Source organism: Psittacula echo (genome assembly GCF_963264785.1).
Source record: "Psittacula echo genome assembly, chromosome: 4".
Classification (NCBI taxonomy): Eukaryota; Metazoa; Chordata; class Aves; order Psittaciformes; family Psittacidae; genus Psittacula; species Psittacula echo.
The window spans coordinates 86,958,794-86,976,305 of NC_137738.1; the positions used below are offsets into that span (position 1 = coordinate 86,958,794).

The window sequence follows — 17,512 nt, forward strand, 5'->3', positions numbered from 1 at the left end:
GATAACGGGTTCAAACTTAAACAGGGGAAGTTTAGGTTGGATATCAGGAGGAAGTTATTTACTGTAAGGGTGGTGAGGCACTGGAATGGGTTGCCCAGGGAGGTTGTGAATGCTCCATCCTTGGTGGTGTTCAAGTCCAGGTTGGACAGAGCCTTTGGTAACACGGTTTAGTGTGAGGTGTCCCTGCCCATGGCAGGAGGGTTGGAACTAGATGATCTTAAGGTCCTTTGCAGCCCTGACTATTCCATGATTCTATGATTCTATAAATGAATTGGGATACCAGTGTCAAATCAATTGCCACTTACAGAAGATGTGGTAGTGAATAGAAAGAAATGCCTCAAAAAAGGATCTAATCTTAGGTCCTTTGCAACCCTATCTATTCTATGATTCTGTGATTCTATGCATTGCTGATTCTTTGGCTTTTTTTTCTTTAATCTTTGAAGCTGCTGAGTTCCATGGTCCTAATCCAGAAACACACTTAAACATTTACTTAACTTAAAGGCTATAAGCATCTCTCTGAAATCCATTATAATGACTCATGGTCAAAAACAAGGATGTGACAGAATACATCAGTGGACCAGGGCTGATGAGTTTGGCAGCATCCAATCCTTTATCAGCCTAATGACTTCATATATATGAAACAGTACAATGGCATTATTTACCAATACACTATAAATCTGAACTTCCAGTTAAAGATATATTAAGGAGTTTCTTCAAAGCAGGATGTTTAATAAAGACTTTCAAACAGACAGAGTTCACTGCAGAGCTGAAGCAAATGCTCCCATTGGTTTCATAAGTCTCGGGGATCACATTTAAACAATTAACATGATCTGCCTGACATCTTTACTGCCCTATCAGGATACATGAATTAGTCACACAGTAGGTGAACAGACTTGGTGTTTTGAGTCCCAAAAAGGGATCAAGCAGAAAAGGAAGAGTCAAAAGAGGTTGAATGAGTAAAGATAGAGATATTACATTAAGGAAACAAGCTCAGGAAAGAAAAAAGGAAGACTGGAGAAGAAGTCAGATAAGAAGAGATTAAACAGGTTGCACAGATCAGAAAAATGTTAGAGACAAACATCAGAGAAAAAAATGATGAATTTTACATAAAGTAATAGGACAGAGCATGAATCTAAATGATATATGGGTTAGATCATGCAAAGAAACAAACTTCTCATATTATTCAGGTTTGGACGGTGGTTAGGAAGGAAGCATGAAAATCCTCCCAAACTTGAAACCTGTAAATGCAATGCATCACCCTAATTTCTTTTTTATACCTAGTATGTATGAGATTAATGTTGGAGGAAGGTTTTTTTAGATTTTAGAAGTTACATTTGTGATAGTTGTAACAGCCAGGCTCCTGTAGTGTACAAAATAAACATATTTTCTTGAGCCTTTCTCTTGTTACCTGCAGCTGGCAGCACAATTAACTGTAAAAATCTGAATAAGAGTGGTATATCAAGAAAAATTAATGTATATAATACAAACATAGTCTGACTTTTAAATCTTCTTTATTAGTTGTATGTCAGCATAACTAAAACCAAAATCCAAATGGCAAAAAAGCATTTATTAGGGTCTACATGGGCCCACCGAAAGCTATACTACTGAATTCTCTGCCCTAAAGCTTAAAGCTGAATTATTATGTGCAGTCTTAATATTGTGTGGAGTTGTGCTTTTTTTTTTCCCAACAATTTCATAACATTTTCATAGAATAATTATTCTGGCTTGAAATGTCTTTCCTTCATTTTAGCTTGAAGATAATTAAATAGAGAGTTCAAAAAGACATTTATCAATAAACTTTTATTGAAATGCAAAAAAAATGATTAGTTTCCCAACTTTCTTTTGTCTGAAATTTCATGTTCAAATAACTAGCTAAGGACTGATTTAAATGAGTAAGTACAGGCTTATTTGTTGATTGAAGTTGAAATCTTACTTTAAAAGATAGAAATGACTGATTTTTTACATTAAAGTATCTAAAAAATTAAGTTTCTTCACTGTGATAAGGAGCTTCATGAGGACATATCCTAGTTATGTGCTTTGCTGGTTTTTGTTGATTACATTTCTTTTGCTTTTTGAATTCATAAGTTAAATGAATTCACATAAGAGTTAAAACCTGCAAAAGTCCGCTCCATTTGTGCTTGTGATGTACTCACACAGATGCATCAAGAATCCCTTTCTAATTAGAGTAACTTGTTGACTATCACAGAAGCATTTATGGTTGAAAAAAACATTATTCAAAATTAAAATATGTGTATTTTTTTACCCTTGAGCCATTCAAAGGGGCAGAATACAATGAACACAAGGAAAATGCTTCTGGATCCTGGCAAGCAAGTTTGACAATGTGTTCTCTCAGAAGGTTTCATGCAAAGCCTAGGAAAACAGCTGCAGCCCTTTTGCTGTCTTCAAAAGCTAATGAAAGGGCCCTTGACATTGTTCCTCTTCATGGTTTGAGAACAGCAAAGCAAAATTTGACTCCCAGCTCAGCTTTGTCCATCATTTACTTCAACTGACAGATTAAATACTTGGAAAAATCTTTCCAAATCCAGGCCCCTGCAGACCCGAGCATAGCTTTAAAGAAAAGCAGAAGCATTACACTAGGGCAGGAAAGATTTTTATTTTGAAATATTAATAAAAATGTTCAACAACATGTGTTAGGGTCATTAGATGTGCTTTTTCCAGAACATGAAAAGGGCTTTGTAGCTTGCAGAAATGCTTTCTTACAATAGTTACCAGTCCCTGAAATCCCCATCTGCAGGGCTTGCAGATGCTAATTTGGAATAATAACCCTAATTATCTACTTGCATATAGTGATGAATGCTGATATTTATAATATCTAAAAAGGCCTTCGTCCTGTTCTAGATGTTAACATGAAACCTTGTATGTGTAGTTTCTTTCCACAGAGGAGTTAGACTGCATATTACCATATGAATTTCCTTTTTTGTAAAACAATGAGCTGACAAGTTCTGGATCTTTTCATTTAATTTTTGTCACCGGCTGCTGATTTGGTTATAACTGTTACATAGAATGATGAGTCTCTTTCATAAATTTCATGCACTGTTGCTGTGAGGAGCACAACCAGCTTCAGAATATTTGGGATGTTTCAATTGGTCTGCTACTGACTCACTGTGATATCTTACATTAGTCACTTAGCACCAATTTTATTAAAGAACCTGCTACCTAAAACTTTCTACATTTTATGGAGCTGATCCTGAGAATGACTTCCATAACTTTAGGTAGGACCCCAGATTCCCCATAAAAGGCACTTAGAAGAGTTATCTCCTTCAGAGTAGCATCCAAAAGGTCCCTGTAGTTAGCAACCAAAATGCAAAGCACTTCTTTCTTGGGTTCATTGTAAGTGATTACCGGCAGCAAAAAGGCCCTTCTGTAATTTCCCATTCACAACCTAAAACTACGTTCTGATAGAACAAATTGAGATTTTTTTTTTGCAAAGAATTGAGCAGCCTTATTTTTCCTTTCCATGATGGTATGGAAGTGGAAGATGTTATTGTTCACCTTCTAAACCATAGCAGTTGAAGCTCTCGGTAAGGAGATTACCTAGGGTTGATAAATAAACTAGCATTTTCTCCTCCTCTTCTTGTAACTCATGGCTTTTTCAGGGAACACTGACAGATTGCCTGGGGAGGGCTGGTTAGAAAAGGACTTCATGTACAAAGAAAGGGTGTGTTCCAGTCTTGTGATCCAGACACCTGGAACGAGGGAGCTTAGTTTAAAAAAAAAAAAAAGTCCCTCCACTCCAAATTGCCTTTCAGGCTGCTGCTCAGAATGCAGTTTGGGGAACTGAGAAGATGGGGTTTGACCCTGTACAGGCTGAGGAAGAAACTGAACTCACATCTTCACAGTGGGTATTCTAGAAACTTTGCTACTGTGAAAATGAATTTCCTTGTTTTAGGAGAGTCACTATCCTTATGTTTTGCTAGAAGTCCTTCCTGTTGGGTGTCTTGGTTGTGCTCAGATTAGACCTTTCAAAAGAAAAGGATTTTGGACCCCTGGTTGGACTTTGGTAGTAAGTTTGTCCCCTGATTCTCCGATTGCACAGTCTGCATGCAAACATCAGTGTGTTGTCAGGGAAAACGGGGATGAATTCACCAAACCTCCGGAGCAAACTAGGAACCATGGAATTGCTGAGGTTGGAAGGGACTCTGGAGGGCTCTCGTCCTGACTCCTGCTCAAGGCAAGGTCAGGTTCAACAGGTTACCCAGGACCGTGTCAAGCTGGGTTTTGAATGTTTCCGAAGATGGGGGCTCCACAGCCTTTCTAGGCAGCCAGTTCCAGTGTTTGACCACACTCAAGAAGAAAAAGGTTTTTCCTTATATCTAATTAGAGATAGGTAAACTAGGCTCCCATCCAGGAACTAGTGCTAGCAGTGTGGACACCCAATTTTGCATGTCAAAATTGGAAGAAGCAATGAAATGTTCATTCTTCTGGACTTTGACCACTTTGACCAGGTTTTTTTTTATTTCAGTTTCGTATTTAGATAAAAAAGTCAAACAAGCAACATCCACTGTCATTTTGAAACAGATTTGCTCCTGTTGTTCCACTCACTTCTATGACATTTGCTCACAGCTTCCATAATTTTAAAGGTGTTCGACCACTAAACTACTGATCTGCTTAAAATCTGGCATATCATTTTACTATCTAGAATGAAACATTTCTAAATATATGGCTTCAACTGAGGGAACTATCACTTCCTCATATTTCTCATTCTCAAAGGTTAAAATGAGGATTGCCTACCTCATAGCAGTCCTGTGAAATTTAATTAACATGCAGATGTAAAATGCACTGAAATATTCATTCTGATCTAAACAGTATTTTAGAAATATACATTTCACATTTTACTAGCAGAAGCCATCTGTGGATGAAATTAGATTACTGATGATATAAAGCAGGGTAAGAAACACTATGTAGTAGATATATAATTTTTGTAGTTGTACGTTTTCTCTGCCTAGTCAAGAAGATGTCCCAAAAATGAAAAAATAGAAGGACACAATCTAAAATGTAGGTAAGATGTTTTCTCTTAAATCATGCCTTCTTCAAGGAGCCTCAAAAAACAGCCTTTGTGCACCACTGCAAGTAGATGTAAGTAGATGACAATCTTGCAAGGCAGATAGAAATGCTTTTTAGCATGGTGGAAAGTTTCCTTGATGTTATAATGGGACGTGAGAGCCGGACTTCCTGTGTTTTCACAAATTTTGATGGAGAAGAAACACTGACCAATTACTAGGATGTTCTTCTGAAGTTAATGACACTAATGCCATTACCTTTTTAACTGGATGTGGACCCTAGACCCCATAGGTCTATCTGAATATAAAACTTTGTTCCTTCAGTAGCTAACCTTGTGCCTACATCTCAGCGTCATTCTTAGTGCACATTTTGGACTAGTTTTTTTCTGTGCTTCTTTTAATCTTCGCATTTATTTAATTTTTTAAGAACATGAATTATACAATGAAGCCATTCAAAAATCTCTACAAATATACCAGGGACTCCTCACCACTAACAATGCCAATCCTTGTAATTCGCTTTAATTTTCACATGCCACCCACTACTCCCTGAGCTTCTTGACAGCTCAGAAGCACTGAGAGTTCTTGCAGCATTCCCTGAAAGTCTGTTGGCATTGCCCATCACAGCAGCAGCTAATCTGAGAAAGCAAGAGGCATCTTTGCCTTGCCAGCTCTTCTCCAGCTTTGCTATGAACAGCCATAGTACCACAGGAAGAGGAATAAAATCACACAGATCGCAAACCACGTTTGTTTTACATTAGATTGAAAACTACATGAATTCAGGAATTTAGGAGTTGGGAATGGACTGGACACCCATGAAGATCACAGAATACAGACATAATATTCCAGCTGGGAGATGTTCAGATAGGCAAGCCAGAACCAGCACTATTTACTGCCTGATTTTAGCTTTTCATATGTAATTCCAAGCTACACACAAAAAGTTAACTGATCCTTGATGGAAAGAAGACTTCTGCCCAGTGTTTTCAAGATTGTTTGGCCACTACTGTATTTTCTACAGAACAGTGTTCATTTAAATACTTTATAGCTCGTATCTCAACAGTGATGAACTCAAAAAAAAAAAAAAAAAAAAAAAAACCATCACCATGTTTCCTGACTGGTTCTCCAGCAACACTGTAATCTGAGGATACTGTAAATAGTGTTGTGAGGAATCTGTGGCTTTGTTTATACTGTTTGGATGAATGTTGGCCAAATTTCCACATCATGACCCACTGTGCTTTTATTGCTGGCAAAGACCCCTGCAGTACAGCCACCTGCAAATCCTCTGCTATGTTGCTGTGTCTCTCTGGGACTCCCTGGATTCTGTGCTGTTTTGATACAGTGGAGCGAAGGGCAGTCATATGGCAGTGGTGGGCTTGTCCACACTGTAACTGATTTTAGTCTGCTAAGCCTGGAGCTCACTGAGATCTTGTGCCAGAACTTTGACGTGAGTTGAGCTTGGAATAAAGGGAGGGCTTTGCCTGTATTTAAAAGGGAACCTAGATCTATACAGCCTCTCAATCTTTTGCCTTTACATCTTTTGCTATAAAATGAATTAATTTAACCACAGCGCAAATTCTGCTGAAGCCAAGCATCAAAAGGCTAAAGACCTGTTGGAAAGGGTCCAGAGAAGGGCCACAGAAATGATTAGCTGCCTGGACCACCTGTCCTATGAAGACAGGCTGAGAGAATTGGGGTTGTTGAGCCTGGAGAAGAGAAGACTCAAGAAGAACTTATTGCAGCTTTTCAGTTCTTAAAAAGGGCTTATAAGAAAGATGGGGAGAGATTTTTAGCAAGGCCTGTTGTGATAGGATGAGGAGTGATGGTTTAAAATTAAAAGAGGGGAGATCTCACATCAGGCTGGATGTGAGAAAACATTCTTTACAATGGGGGTAGTAAGATACTGGCACAGGCTGCCCAGAGAGGTGGTGGATGTGCCATCCCTGGACACATTCAAGGTCAGGCTGGATGTGGTTCTGAGCAACCTGATCTAGTCGGAGATGACCCTGCTCATTGCAGGCAGATTGGACTAGATGACCTTTGAAGGTTCCTTCCAACCCAAACTATTCTATGATTCTGTAATTCTGTGATATTTTTGGGAGAGGTAAACTGAATTGCCCGAACCACATTTGCAGAGTGAATGGAGCCCAGCTATCTGCACAGCACAATGAAGAAAAATAGCCTGCTTTTTGTGACTGATGAAGCTGTGAGAGACAAGACTCTCAAAGTGCATGAGGCGTACACTCCTGCTCGGGGGGGGGGGGGGTCACCTGCCATTTTCAGAAATGGGAAAATAAAGTATCATAGAATTATAGAATAGTTAGGGTTGGAAAAGACCTTAAGACGATCTAGTTCCAACCTCCCTGCCATGAGCAGGGACACCTCGCACTCAACCATGCCACCCAAGGCCTCATCCAACCTGGCCTTGAACAGCGCCAAGGATGAAGCATTCACGACCTCCCTGGGCAACCCATTCCAGTGCCTCACCACCCTCTCAGTAAAGAATTTCTTCCATATATACAATCTAAACTTCCCCTGTTTAAGTTTTAACCCATTACCCCTTGTCCTATAACTACGGTCCCTAATGAATAGTCCATCCCCAGCATCCTTGTAGGCCCCCTTCCGATACTGGAAGGCTGCTATGAGGTCTCCACGCAGCCTTCTCTTCTCCAGGCTGAACAGCCCCAACTTTCTCAGCCTCTCTTCATATGGGAGGTGCTCCACTCCCCTGATCATCCTCGTGGCCCTCCTCTGCACTTGTTCCAACAGTTCCATGTCCTTTTTATGTTGAGGACACCAGAACTGCACACAATACTCCAAGTGAGGTCTCAGGAGAGCAGAGTAGAGGGGCAGGATCACCTCCTTCGACCTGCTGGTCATGCTCCTCTTGATGCAGCTCAGGATACGGTTGGCTTTCTGGGCTGCGAGCTCACACTGCCGTCTCATGTTCATTTTCTCATCAACGAACACCCTCAAGTCCTTCTCTGCAGGGCTGCTCTGAATCTCTTCTCTGCCCAACCTGTAGCTGTGCCTGGGATTGCTCCGACCCAGGTGTAGGACCTTGCACTTGGCATGGTTAAACTTCATAAGGTTGGCATCAGCCCACCTCACAAGCGTGTCGAGGTCCCTCTGGATGGCATCCCTTCCCTCCGGCGTATCAACCAAACCACACAGCTTGGTGTCATCGGCAAACTTGCTGAGGGCGCACTCAATCCCACTGTCCATGTCACCAACAAAGATGTTGAACAAGACCGGTCCCAACACCGATCCCTGAGGGACACCACTCGTTACTGGTCTCCAGCCGGACATTGAGCCATTGACCACAACTCTTTGCGTGCGGCCATCCAGCCAGTTCTTTATCCACTGAGTGGTCCATCTATCAAATTGATGTCTCCCCAATTTAGAGACAAGGATGTCGTGTGGGACAGTATCGAAGGCTTTGCACAAGCCCAGGTAGATGACATGAACAGCTCTGCCCCTGTCCATCAGTTCCGTAGCCCCATCATAGAAGGCCACCAAATTGGTCAGGCAGGATTTCTCCTTAGTGAAGCCATGCTGGCTGTCACCAAGCACCTCCTTGTTTTTCATGTGCCTTAGCATGCCTTCCAGGAGAATCTGCTCCAAGATTTTGCCAGGCACAGAGGTGAGACTGACTGGTCTGTAATTCCCTGGGTCATCCATTTTCCCCTTCTTGAAAATGGGGGTTATATTTCCCTTTTTCCAGTCATCGGGAACTTCACCTGACTGCCATGATTTTTCAAATATGATGGCCAGGGGCTTAACAACTTCATTCGCCAGCTCCTTCAGGACCCGCGGATGGATGTTGTCAGGTCCCATGGACTTGTGTACGTTTAGGTTTTTTAAGATGGTGTTGAACCAGATCCTCTCCTACACTGGGCCTAGGGTCTTCATTCTCACAGTCCCTGCGTCTGCCTTCCAAGACTTGGGTGGTGCAGTCAGAGCCTTTGCCAGTGAAGACAGCCCCTTCAGTCTAGACTCTCATTGCATGACCTGTCAGCCAAAATCACCTGTAGGACTCCTCGAAGTATCTTTGCCTTTACCACTGCAGACACTTCAGAGTTGTTACCTTACCTGTGTGAGTGGGGGAAGACCCTACAGACCATTCATGGTCCCAGAAAAATAGAGCAAGAGAAAAAATTCCTTAAAAAAACAAAAGGAGAGGTGCTCCCAACGTAATTACAAGGCACAACACCTCTAAAACACAGAGGTTGCAGATGTAGGAAGGACTCCAGTGTTGCAGAGGTATTATAGGGCTAGACAAGGCTAAACACAGTATACCAGAGCCAACCCAAAAGGTGGCCTGTCCTAAACAGTGTCTTATTTAATCTAAGCAGGAAATGATACAAGCTTTTTTTTTTTTTTTTTTCTGTTTGTTATAAAGCTACTACAGAAAAAACAATGCATGTCTTTAAAACATAAATATTTTTAAAGGCTATATAATATATATATATTTGTCCTTCATTCATTGTTCTCATTTTAACTAATGACTGACTAAGGTTTGAGCAGTTAACTCCAGATGACTGTAATTATTTAGCTTACAGAGTAAAATTAGTATTTTTTCCCTATCTACTGCGTAACACTTAACTATCTGCACACTTTTCAGAAGACCAGTTGTCCTGCCAGAAGTACTAGGGCAGTATTATTAGTAACTTTTTTATAGACACATTCAGCCATTTAAACATGCCTGCAACTCCACTTTAACAAATAACCTTTAAGCACAACACTGTGAGATGACCAAAACCAGAAGGCAAAAAGAAAATCAAAGCAACATTTCTGAATGCTTCAACATTTTTACAGTCAACTCCTTGCAGAAAAAATGGCACAGACTACTCAGGAGAGGATCTAGGTCTGCCCTAGGCAGCAAGCCTACAGTCATTACAGCCCTGAGTGTGCATTCCTGGCAGTCCTGTTTGATAGATGTGACTGGCCTGAGTGTATAAAATAATAAGTCACTCCTGGCTGAAAACTTCTTCAGACCCAGTGGCACCTTTGAGTAACAATTGCAAAGGTCAGCCTTCAGCTTCAGTGAAGTAAATGTTGAAAAACAATTTGGCAACACACTGTACTAATGTTATAAAGGAAGATAATTCCCCCTGATTAAAGGGTAGTGGGATCACGGCCTCCCTTTTCTACACCGGCCTTTGATATTTCAACGGTAATAGGGACTTGTTTTGGCAGCTTTTAGAAAATACTAACTCGGAAATCTTTCTACTCTTGTTTGCAAAAAAGCTTCAGCAATTAATTTCAGTCAATATGAGCGTACATGGGCATGGGAGCAGTACTCTGTTGTATCACTGATTAACACAGTAATTCAGAATACCAGTAACTGAGACAACTGTTTGGTCAGAGCTTTACACTATCATTCATTGAATGTATTAATTTTCTTTCCCTTCATTTTCCCTCCTTTTCTTCTTGGATATGGTATCTAAGAAGTATTCTGGGTTTTCTGATGCACAAAACCAGCAGCGTTCTGTGAATACAGGGAAGTGTCAGTTGTATTAAATCCTTTTTTTTTTTTTTTTTTTAAATGGTGTTAAAATCTGAAGTGCAGTACCTCAGATATGATAGGGGAGAAAGCATTACAAGGAACAAGTACAAGTGGCTGATCTTGTTGCTCTTTACAGGAGAATTCCACCCTCACTGACCTGGGGAATAACTCCACAGAGTAGCCCCAGGTGCTGCACCAGAAATTGCAGGCTGACATTAACACTACGAATAGGCTGTGGGCCATTAACTGTCCCATCATTTTCCTTACTGTCTGGGCATTACAAGTCTCTCTTGCACATCTTCACTCCTGACTGGAAGGGCACACGGCAAGCTGAGACATCTTTGTGGGACCGTAAGAGGGTGTAGAAATCAAAATGGTACAGCACATGTCCATGCTGATTTAGGATGCAGACCACCCAGCTACCCTGCTATCTATACTAGCTTTTCCTGCTGTGGAAACAAGCCAGTTAATTCTGGAGTGGTGGCTGGTCATAAATCATTGTGAAGACAGCGTGGGTGGTAGTGAATGGGATGCTAGCATCCAAACTCTGCTAGCTCTGGCTAGCTCCACAGCATGCATCAGTTGGTAGAGTATTGGATGCAGTTTCTCTAGTTCATATATGAGTTTTATTTTTAAGGCCCCTTCTAACCCGAAGTATCCTATGATTCTATGATTTATGTCGAGCAAACAGATACAATCTAATTTAACAAAGACAAAGAGTTGAGAAAAGTGTACTGAGTTAAAATCCACCCCATGGATGGGCAATGGGATTTGTGAGAATCCATCCTGTCCCCAGCAGAGTTCCTGGAAAAATGTAACTGAGGGCTTAATGCCTATCCATTCATTAGCTTGTCCTCAAAGCTCTTCTCTATGTAGGCATAAGTTAAACCAGCAAAAAGCCTTGTTGAAACTACTGCTTTTTCTCTTTTTCTTTTTTTAAGAGACCAACTCTTGTGCTTTTCTTTCATCCTGTAGAGTACAGAGCTGACATTATTACCCACATGCTTAGCAGTTCCACTGCTGTAAAGGATGACGCTAGTACTTGAATGCACTAGGAAGACAGGAGTGGGCTGAAGCCATTTTTAGAACAACATGTTATTTTAGTGCTGATTCATTCACTGTACCTTGTGGTACGTTTACCTTGCTTGCTTGCTGCTTCACAGGCTGCTGAATGGCTGAGGAAGGAATATTAATCAGTGACACATAGCACTGTGCTCCAGAACTTCAGTGATGGTGAGTGCTACGCTCTTGCCAATCTTTTGGCTTTATTGTAGGAATTACTTTTCTTTAACAAGTATTTCAGTTCTGGAAACTGTAAGCGACACTTTTGCATTCATCATTTTAGCACAGCTATCTAGCTCACATCCATTTTTTATGTTGAAAAATTTTTGCTCCTCACTGGTACTCAGAGTGAAATTAATCAAAGCCATTGCACTGTATATGTGTTGAAATTAATTAGCCAAAACAGCTGATGAAGACAGAAGAGATATCACAACTCATTTATCTTTTTCTTAACATATTTTATATTAAAATTTAAATGACATGTAAAACAGTAGCAGTTGCTATGGGTAAAACTATACAAATCGTGCTTTACTGCATGTGTGATCTACTTGGGCTATTCTGCCTGCTGAGTGAGATGACAGAAGGGTTTGGTGCCCAGAAATGCATTTGTAGCTCAATTTATCTGCATTCAAAACAGAAATTAAAGGCTAATGCATAAAACCTGTTGCTAATCATTCACGAGAACTGATAAATATTATTAGTGTACAATTACAAGTGGCTGCTTTCTATTCTTGTGGTGCTAGTTGACCATCTGGTTCACAGTACAGCTAAATTGATTTAACAATGAGCTGGAGCCCAAACAGGCTTCCCACTCTTCTTCTCTTCTTCCTTTCTGCATGTTTCCACCACCTCCACTGTGACAGAAATAATGCAAATCTGATCCAAACTTTAGATGAGAAAAATAATCACTATTTTATGCAGCCTTATTTCTATTAGTTCTCTGAAACTGTCCACTTCAGGGCTATATGAACACCCAAGCTGGAGCAAGGCACTCTGGCTGAATCACCTCTAACTTCCAACAGCATACTACTCGTCCAAGAGATCCCCCAGCTTCAAGGACCCTCTGTGGAGGAGCAGAGAATGTAAAACTGTGAGAGAGGAGCTCGAAGAGACTGAACTTGGAAATTTACCAGGTTAAACAAATATCGGCATTCAACTCTAGTACATGACAAGCATATAATTTGCAGACACCTTCAAAACCTCTTTTCTCATCTCCTGTTTTCAGGTATCTCTGCATTTGGTAGAAGCTTCCTTCTTAGAAAGAAATTTCATTTGTTCACTTTTCGGAGTTTCAGTTTTAAGGAAGAAGTAGCTCAGTAATTACTGTAGAAGACAAAATGAAAGCCCAGAAACACAATGCAGACAGCATCGTCTGAAGCACGGGCCTAAGATACTGCCGTGGTCTTCCCATTTGGGACTTTGTCTATCAAAACTCTCCAGTGGAAAACAGAAATAGCAATATTTTATACGAGCATTGAAATAAAAAATATCAAGAAGGATACCAGTAGACAGAAAAGTAAGTTGGGTACAGTGAATCCTCATATGGGTGACATGGTTTAGTGTGTGGTGCCCCTGCCCATGACAGTGGGGTTGGAACTAAATGATCTTAAAATTCTCTCCAACCCAAACCATTCCATGGTTCTATATAACTAGGTAACAGAATAAAAGCCATATATATATTACAAATTTATAATATTAATATGTAAACATAGAAAAAGAATTTTCATTATTATCATGCATGTTTATGTATTCATCTATAAGGGCTATAATTTCACAGCTTTGCTTTAAAGAGAATTTAAAAATATATAGCTGACATCACTTGGGAGAAATATGTTTTAATATCGTGTGTTGTAATCCCATGAACACAGAGACCTTCTGAAGGGCCTGGGGTTTTACACTAATCTGTTCACTTGTGCACCTCAGGGAATTCTGCTGCTGCATAATCAACTTCATAATCCCTTGAATTCTCATTGCCAGATATTCTGGAGCAAGGCAGTAAACTATCCTGGTTAGGGATCCTGACATGTTTCTCTACCTTTCCTAGTTGATGCTTCTTACATTGCCATAAGAAAAGTTAAAAATCCCTCCTTACTTTTTCAGATAGAGTAATTGAAGTGTGCAGTGATTAACAGATTACATTTCCTGGGTCAGAGAGAAAGTTCGTGGCAGAGCTAATAATGAAACTTATATCTCTGGTCTTAATGACTGCAGTGTGACAGCACAGCATCCCTCAAAGCAGAAGTTTCAAAACTAAGTATTTAGTTATGACATTGACAGAGCAGGGTCCCTTAGTTTGCTGACCTTGGGCTAGTGAATAAGCCACCTACTCAGTCTGAAGGATATCTATGGTCTGAATGGCATATTCAGATTTTGCAGACCATATATTTTATTTTACTATTTTGTAATGAGACTATTCCTGTTATAGAATTCCTGGTATTATTGGTTTGGACATGACTATAGATTCTTTATGGCAGTAACTGAGTACTCAAGTCTTAAAAATTTTCCATTATAGGATCCCTGTGAATAGAGAATGGCTACTATCTTAGTTGTAAAAGGGCTTAAAACCAAAGATCATGAAGTCTCAGCAAAAATTTAAATTCACTTCTAGATTTTAAGATGGATAAGCCTACCAGTGGATGAACATTCCTCATTACTGGATGAAAACCCCTTTCTATATTCTTCCCAATTCACAAAAAAACATAAAACAATGACTCTGTCAATAATATGCTCCCTAAGCTTGCCACTGAGCTTGATCTAAAGCTTAGCAATAAGCAGGTTAGTTTGTGAATTCAGTGTTTCACATTCACGTGAAGATGCTGATACAAGTTGGGAGGAAGAAGGTGATCCATGAAAAGTGAAAACCAGTGGTTCTGCAAAATAAAATGAGATCTAAAGAAGGAGGAAGAAGAAACAGTGAAACATGATGAGAAGGAAAGCACAAAACTTGGCAGAGATGTAGAGGAACCAGATCTGTCTGTGTAGGAGTATGCCATGGTAAGGAAAAAGCTAGCTTTCTCTACAATGTCGGAGCTGTATATGTGGTTTTAGAACACAGATGCAAGTGGAAGTCTTTGCATAGGATGCACTTACAGTTTCGTCTTGTTGAGTTAGATTAAAAATTCCCAGGTAAGTACAGGTTGGTTTAGATACATGATAACTGTACTTGGATATGATAAAATATCATAGGTGCCAGACAAAATTGGAATCAATTTGCATGGTAATTCTATGAGGGTTGCAATTTCATTTTCCTTTCTCTGCAATAAGGAACTTTCTGTGTTTCGGAAGGGAAGATTGATCCTGGATATCTGCATATGTACTTGAAAAGATCTGTCTCTTCAAGTGTGTCTCATTATTACTGGACCCCTATATCTCAGAGGGGAGAGAACCCTACACACAAGTACAACAGTTGTCGCTAGTCTGTGCTGGTTTCTGCAGATCCCACCTGAACTGAAAATCTCTAAATGCATAAATCTGGAGTGGAGACTTCCAATGTTAACGTGAGAATCAGTTAAGCTATGAATGACAAGTTCCTTAAAAAGAAATAAAAGAGAAGGTACTCAGAACAATGTGGGCTTTGCAGGATGTACTTGGTAAAAATATCTAAGTGAAAAATTGTATATTAGGTTTTTTCCAGCAGCAAAGCTTGCTGAAGATGTTATCATCCCGGCTACTCACTCTTTTCTGCTCTGCTCTCACTGCAGGTCTCTGTACACCTTGCCATGCTAACATCACTTGTCCTGGCACTGTGCTGGACCTAGGCCATATTAACGATGTAAATGTCTACAAAAAGTATTTTGGCAGCTATTTTTTTAAACCCATATCGCTTTAAGAATCAGATCATGATGCAGCATCATAATTAGCATGACTTCAGGGTGGCAAATGGCAGCAAGCAGCAGGTATAAAAGTTTAAAGGTAGGAGAAAGAGGGAACTTCTTGGTTGCTGCTAGAGAAAACAAGTGTGCTGAACGTCACCACAAATAGTCTGAGTGCCAGGCCTGAAATATTTATCTCCCTAAAGTACCCATGTAACTTTTAACAAGAATAGCTTATAGTATGGTCTCAAAACAGGCTCAGTTCAATATGACCTTGGGTGACCCAGTCACTGAAAGGAAGTTTGTGAGTAGTTATCCTCACAATAAAGCAACTGAACACACCAGTAAACCCATTCTCCTGTAACTTAACAAAAACATGGACAAAACGAATAAAAGAACACAAAACCAGGATTCCACACAGCCTGTTTTTGAGATTGCTCATACACAGATGTATCCAAAACACTTTTTCTAGCTGCAGACTGCTGGGAGAACTGCCCCTTTTTACTCTGACATATGGATTTTATCAAGATGTTCCGTGTGAGCTCCGAAGATTAAAACACATCCACTGACTTTAAACTAATTTATATCACAGCAGTTTTATAGTTTTTAATCTGTGCCCTATAAACAAAGGCAAAAGTTATTTTTCTCACTTTCATGGAATATCTGCACTAGGTGAGCGATAGAGATACTCTTTGGGAGATACACAGATTATCCTTGTATTTTTTTTGATAACTATGGCATAAACTGTGATCCTTTTTCATTACAAATCTTAAGAAAATCTTCCTCTTACCTGAAGGTAATGGCATGGCCTCAAGGAAGGTTTGATTTCCTGATGAACCAGAGGCTTATCTAAGTTCAGTGATGATTTGCGATATGCTTCCTTAGCCTGACTTACTGTAAGCGTGGACCAAGAACTCCTTTTCATATATTTACCATCAGGGGTCATAGCTAGCCCTTCACAAGCTGAACACTTTACATCATTGTTACTTTTGGAAGTCTTCAATGAGAGATCCCCGAAATGCCCCTGGAGTGCCTCAGGATAGCAATGGGATATATGATCTGCATGGTGCCTATTTACCACACTAGGGGTACGGTAAGTGCTATCGCTGTCCAAATTATCGTCAGAGCTCCACCAGCTGCTCATTCCAGATTTATGCTTGCTTTCTGGTTTTCGCTCCTTACTTTTACTCCTTTTGCTATGCTTGGAATGGTGCCCGTGATGATGGTCATCCCCTCGACTGTCTCCCTTTGTTCCATTAACATTGCCCTTGGATGATCCTTCCAGAGAATGAGATTTAGTAAAAAGTTTCTGGACTGAGTGAACAAGATGGCGTATTCTTCCTGGGCTCTCACTGCGTTGTTCCGCAGCTGTTGAGGTCCTCTGGTACTGTAAAGTGTGAAACCCATCCCGGTGAAGAGGAAGCTGTTTCTCAAATTGGTCCAAAAGGTTTGCAGGAATACGGTTAATCTTAGGGTTACCGTGAGACATGGCGCAGTCGTCTCTGGAGTCGTAATGTGAGCTGTAGTGCATTCTGGGGAAAGTGCTACTTGACATGTGATCGCCCATTACCATGGGCATCATCATGCATTCAGAATGAATGGAGCTCCGTGGTGAGCAACGATGGTGGTCCATCGGGCAACTCTCCGTGGGGCTGAGAAGATACGATTGCCTTGGCTCCTGCCCATGGTGAATATGGTCGTGGGTGTGTTCACAATCTTCAGGGGATGCTAAGCCACAGGTATGAGCTGAACATAACTGTGGTTGGTTGCGACTACCAGATAATCCTTTCATATTCCTCGAAGCAGGAGAGTATCTTTCTTCATTGAAGTGCTGAGAAGGTGACCATGAGTACTGCTGGTCTGTCAGGAGAACACATAAAACCTACGTTACATGTCTGATTAAAAGATTAACTTGCAAAATCCAAGAATATTGCAAAACTAATCATTTTTTCTCTACGTGCTTGATCGAAAGTTTGACCATTCATGGAATTTCATTCACCATTGTAAAACTGGTTAAAATTGCTCACTACGAGCAAATTATGGGGTCAATACAGCCTCCTTCCTGTTTGCAAAATTGCCTGCTAGGAGTGCTACATTTTACGAAGCTATTCATC

At 40.4% G+C, this 17,512-nt stretch overlaps 1 protein-coding gene across 1 annotated transcript in view; it reads right to left on the minus strand.

The window, feature by feature from the left end:
• DLGAP2 (DLG associated protein 2) overlaps window positions 1–17,205 on the minus strand; it is a gene marked incomplete at its 3' end in the record, with an annotated part of 84,812 nt that extends 67,607 nt beyond the window's left edge. Inside the window, exon 1 of the mRNA XM_080614742.1 lies at window positions 16,189–17,205. Within this exon, the coding sequence (XP_080470868.1) occupies window positions 16,189–17,190 (1,002 nt within the window). The 5' untranslated portion in view covers window positions 17,191–17,205. The remainder of the gene's footprint in view (window positions 1–16,188) is intronic.
• Between the last annotated feature and the right edge of the window lie 307 nt (window positions 17,206–17,512).